The sequence below is a fragment of the Neolamprologus brichardi genome, chromosome 14 (assembly GCF_056152115.1).
Source record: "Neolamprologus brichardi isolate AB-2024 chromosome 14, ASM5615211v1, whole genome shotgun sequence".
Classification (NCBI taxonomy): domain Eukaryota; kingdom Metazoa; phylum Chordata; class Actinopteri; order Cichliformes; family Cichlidae; genus Neolamprologus; species Neolamprologus brichardi.
The window spans coordinates 37,754,960-37,760,636 of record NC_142117.1 but is presented as its reverse complement, the minus strand read 5'-3'; the positions used below and the strand labels follow the sequence as shown (position 1 = coordinate 37,760,636).

At 39.8% G+C, this 5,677-nt stretch overlaps 1 protein-coding gene across 1 annotated transcript; it reads left to right on the top strand.

The window, feature by feature from the left end:
• Positions 1 to 1,717: 1,717 nt before the first annotated feature.
• Positions 1,718 to 3,245, top strand: dharma. Its single transcript, XM_006801261.2, has 3 exons — positions 1,718 to 2,006; positions 2,194 to 2,399; positions 3,204 to 3,245. The coding sequence occupies exons 1-3, from the start codon at positions 1,718 to 1,720 to the stop codon at positions 3,243 to 3,245; spliced, it is 537 nt and encodes a 178-aa protein (XP_006801324.2).
• Positions 3,246 to 5,677: the final 2,432 nt, after the last annotated feature.

Here is a 5,677-nt window from a genome sequence, read left to right as displayed (position 1 = left end):
TGATCTTTGAGAAGTTAACTGTCAGTTTCTCCTTTTCATTTCTTAACAATCCCTCAGATTTGAGGAGGAGACTTCAAAGAGAGGAAAGTCATTGATCTGCTGTTGATTACTGATTGATCTTCCTTCACATTAGCCTGTATGTAAGATGAGATTGACGTGATGAGGCCAATAAAACGGTGTTTTCTACCTGTGATTAAAACTGTAAAATGTTCTGTATATACAAACGTGACAGCTCCTCTAAACCTCTGATGGAAACTTTTATCAGACTAATGTCTGTGCGCAGTTTGAGGCGCTGAACCTTATTTTTATGGTTGTATTCGGTGTTGGATCCCTGCTGAGTTTCATGCTGGACTTGAGATGATCAAACCGGAAAAAAAGGGCGATAAGCTCATCGAGCTTTTGATGCTTTGATGTCTCCAGTTTGTGATATCTCCACATGATGAAAGCAGCGACGCACAAACACGCCGGTTTCACTCCAGAGCTTTCATCCTCTCGGAACCACGTGACCGTTTTTATTTCTTATTAAACTTTTCTTAAAAAAACAAAACTTTATTGGTAACACGTGCAGGAGGCCCATCTGCCTGTTAGCAGACTTGTATATGTAACTAAAATTGGACTGCGGCGACATCTGGTGGTCACCAGCGCACACTGCAGGAAATAAATACATAAAAATCAAGAATGAAATAAATATACAACATATGAAATTCATTAAATAAATAATTTTAAATTAAATAAAATTAAAATAAATCGTTCCATTGTCGCTTATTAAATACAACACAAATATCTATCTATCTAAATATCTAAATATCATCTACATTGTCAAGAATGTTCATTTAAGTACATAAAAAATAAATAATTCTCTAAATCTAATCCAGTGGTTGCTTGTGTGACGGAAGATAAATAAAATAAAAAATACACATAAATAAACGAATTTTATTAGAGGGTTTAATAAAAATAAAATGGAGAAAAACCATTTAAAGTTTTTTTCCAGTATTATTCGCTCTGCCTGCTTTCACCATCTTCATAAATGATGATCCTCTCTCCTGAATGTTAAAATGTTTGTCAAAATACAGATAATTTACGGTAAAAGACCCGTTTTAAATTTACTTACTAAACATATCTCGAATATTATTTTAAGTCATATTTAAAGCGAAAGAATAAAGAGGAGTTTTGGGTCTTTCAAACGGAACTGGAGGGATTTAAAGAGCGTTAAATGTAAAACGTCGTGAAAAGTAAATCTCGTATTTACATCAAACAACTATTCTGTTCTTACACAGAGTTTCCAAATGTATAGAAGTGTGTCTTTCATTGTGTACACTATGGGTGTTTACATAATGTGGTTTCATTAACATTTAATCTATGAGGGCTTGATTCGCTCCAGTCTTGGCTGTCGTCTCTGAGCCGTTTACAAACTCGGGTTAATTAAGATCCAAAGTCTTTCATCTTTCCAGAGTGAAACAAAAGTTGTACTTTAAAAAACTTCTTTAACAGCTAAATCTGCGCCATCACTGTGATGAAGGAGCTCTTTGAAGTTACAGGTAACACCCATTACAGGAGCTGCTGTCAGTCATCGTCCACTTCAAAACATCAAAGGGTCAGGGGTCAAATCAAAGTCCAGATTTCTGCTCGTGTCTGAATTCAGGAGCTGATTAACATGTTAAAGAGCCGCAGGTGATTAAAAGTCGACGCTGGAGCTCTCGGGTCACAGAGAGAAACCATGGACCGAGGCCGAGTGTCGGACTTCAGCATCGAGCGCATCCTTTCCCCGCAGCTCGGCCCGAGGCCGCCGCTGCAGGACTTTCCACCGGACGGGTATCACCGGGGGGTCATCGGCAATGTCAGAGCTCCCTCGCCGGTCCAGGTCCCGTTACAGGCGATGGGCTGCCAGCAGTGCAGAGAGATGAGCTTCGGAGAGGAACGATTCCCGCTTTACAGACCTGCTGTCCATCAGCAGCACTTCTACTCAAACCCCGGAGTTTACGCGCACTTCAGCCAAAACCGCGCCGGTAAGCAGAGACTCTCGGAGTCCAAGTTTTATTTCTTCACCAAAACTTTGAGACTCTTTTTTAAAAAATGGGAAACTTTTATTATGTTTGGATTTAGTCACAGTCAGGATGTGTTTGCTGTGATATTCATGCTTCTGTTTGCTGATTCTTTCTTCGCTAAAAGCATTTCTGGTCCTTTCCCCCCCAGATGTACAGCCTCTGGCGGTTTACAGCGCATACCTGCAGCCCTCGGCGGTGCCCCCGCAGCCGCTTCAGAAGTTCCGGGTGAGGACGGTGTTCACTGACAGTCAGATCAAGCAGCTCGAGGCGCTGTTCGAGATCACGGAGTACCCCGCAGCGGAGACTCGTGCCGAGCTGGCGAGGCGCACCGGGCTGAGCGAGGAGACCGTCAGGGTGAGTCCGACATGATGATTCAGGGTGTGAGGCTGTCAGGAGGCCGTGAGGAACGAACAAGTTACACAAAAGACTCCCAAGTTCCATTTTACTTTGACTCAAGTAGTTAAAAATAATAAGGGTATTTTATTACATGTATACATTAAACACAAAGGCCTTTTTTAGTCTTTGCGCACAGAGCAGCCAGAGAATGAACTCACTATTTAGAAAAACATCATTAAACCCGAGTTTAAGTTATTTAACAATTTTAAGGTTCTGCATATTGAAACGGAAAAAATAATAAAAATGTCTCATGCGCAGGAGCTGTAAATATTCCTGAAATCTGACTTAATTGTTTTGACTAAATTTGACTCGCGCTGCAGCCGAAGTTTCATGTTTTGTAGAAATGACTCATTAAATAAGAGGAGAAAAAATAGTTGCTTGGAAAAGATCGAAGACTTTTAAATGTTTAGTATCAGTGAAGATGGACGATACTACGGTGATCCAGTACCTTTGAATCCCTTTAACGTTCCCAGTACTAATACTGGTTACTAGTTTTCAGTATTGGGCCTTTTGAAACATTAGGTACCTTCATGCCTTCCAACAGTGTTTGAGTACTTTAGACCTTCCGGGGTGGTGCCCGGTATTTCTACTATATGAAGACCTGTGAAGGATTAGTACTTCACTAAGATTGTAGTTTGTAGTTCAAGATTACAGTTTTGGTGCTGAACTGTTATATTTTTGTAAGCTGCGCTGTCCTCTCAGACCGAGATGCGCACGCATATTAGACTCACGAGACTAACTCTGTGTCTCCTTCGTTTCCAGGTGTGGTTTAAGAACCGCAGAGCTCGGAGGAAGCGCCAGTGAAGCTCGCTCTTCATCTCCGAGAACATCTTCATCTCCCAGACTTCCCGCCTGCTGTTCACCTGAAGCCGAAGTCCCTCAAACCCTTATTTATGACACTGCCCCCTGGTGGCAGAACACGAAAAGACTTTACGCTGCACATTTCTGAACCTCAGGAAGAATGAATGATGAAATGTTTCGTTCGGACTGTTTGGCCTAAAATTTAATTCATAAATTATTATTATTATTTTTTTTGAGCATTCAAAAATGAAAAAAAAAAAACCCAATGCGCACCTTTGAAGTTTGTAACTTGGAGAGGTTTATGAAAATAAATGGAGTTATGATTAAAATTCATAAAATCCAGTTCTGTGTGTTTGTGCCTTTATTCACAGAATCAGTAACATGATTTATAATGTTCTTTGTATTGATGCACATTCAGGAACAGATGACAGGTAGTGTTGCTGCAGGGCTGGACTGGGACAAAAAAAATCAGCCCGGGCATTTTGACCTGTGACCGGCCCACCATGGTATTATAGGAAACGCCATAAAGCCTTTATAATAAACTTAAACCTACACCATCCTCCCTGTTCTGCTATTCTAAACAGTACTTAAAAATATAAAACAACCCACACATTACATATTCCTCACTATACCAACTCCCAGCAAAAAAAGAAAATAAAATAAAAATAGGGAACCACTCCCCCACCCTCTGCCTCAAGATGCTTAACTGACAAAAACGTTTTTAATTTAATGCACGTATAAAACAAATGCACAGAAATCTGTTATTTTTCTCCAGTAATTAAATAGATTCAACATTTTTCTTCAACAGAACTGCAGACTGCACAGATGGTACCTTAACAAAGGAAAGAATACTATAACTTACTAGGACATATAGATTAATATTTACTGAATACAATAATGGATTTCTATACATTTACATCAGATGAAAACTTTGGTTGTAAGATTCAGATAATTATTTAATAAAAACGAGACATTTTCAATGAGAATAAGAAAGTATTTCTTTGTGCCCCCCTCTCCCTGTTAATGCCCTACCTGGCCCCCTGGCAACACTTTGCTAGACCCGCCCCTGCACAGTTACCAGCTGTCAGCTGCTTAGAAAAGGATCCTGGTGTTATTTGTCTCTCAGAAACAGTTCATAACTTCAACTCATCCATGTCACCTAAAAGGTAAACCTGTTTCTCCATCAGCTGTTCAGCTCTGATGATTCAGTAAGGACATCTCCTGGTTTCATCTTCATGTTTCCCTCTCACCACATATCCAAACCGACATCATGACCAGCAGCTTTACAGCTGTGGCTCCAGCAAACATCAGCTGATACTAGAAATTAATATTAAATAAATTCTAACAGCAGCTGATGAAGCTTAAACGTGCTGCTGTTGTTCAGCGTGACATCCGCTGGTTTCCTCTTTCTGGCACAGAGAGAAAAGCCGATCAGCTGATCATTGATCAGTTTCATGAATTAGCAACTTTCTAGCTGAAGAGGAACGTTCTTCTTCACCTCAACTTTAAAGTTCAACCTCCTCAGCTGTAATTGGTCCAGCCCAGAGTCGATCATGACCAACTGGCCAATCCACCACCGTTCATTTATACCTTAAAAAAAGAAAAGAAATAAAACCCCATCGGCCCATAAAAACGAAAAATCCCGGTATGCCCGATGGTCAGTCCAGACTGGGGTTTGTGTCGTAGTAGCGACGAAGACTGTGACGAGAGGAAAGTGTGTTCTGGAAACTGGCCACTGGGTGTCACTGTTAATCATTTTAATTGTGGTCTTCATATTTCTGGAGTAAAATAAGCTGTTACGTGACGTCGTTTTGTTGGAGACTAAAAGAATAACACAAGGCTGGCCAAGCAACCATAGCACAAGAGGCAGGTACACAGGACAGTCTGTGACAAAGAAATGTTGCTGCAGTAGATGCAGTAAACTCTTTTTATTAAATCTTTGCTTAAATTGTAAGAAATGTGTAAAATTACAGAAATCTATCATTTCTTTGGTGTATTATAAATGGCTGTGGGTGAGGTCTTTGTCAGAGAACAAACAAACTACATTTAAAATTGAAAAACATCTTCCACATTTTCCAAAGGGCCTCATGTTTGATACCCCAGGTCTACACAGACACCTGTGTGAGCCACGGAGGAGCTCACGGTGAGAAAGAAGCGCAAAGAGTCCCCATCAAACTAAAATCAACATGTAATTATGCTGTAAGTATGAATTTATTTCTATTTATTGTCTGTCTAAAATGTAAAAATATGTATATAAATAATTTTCACTCAGTAGATTTTGTGGGTGTGCTCTGATAATTGGCTACAAAGTGTCAGTATGAATCCTTTTATAGTCTGATGAGTCAAATAAAAAAGATAATAAATGTATCAGTTTTATTAGTTACTGTTTCACCTGATTTTATCTGATCAGATAAAAACTCCAGCAGACAGAAGAG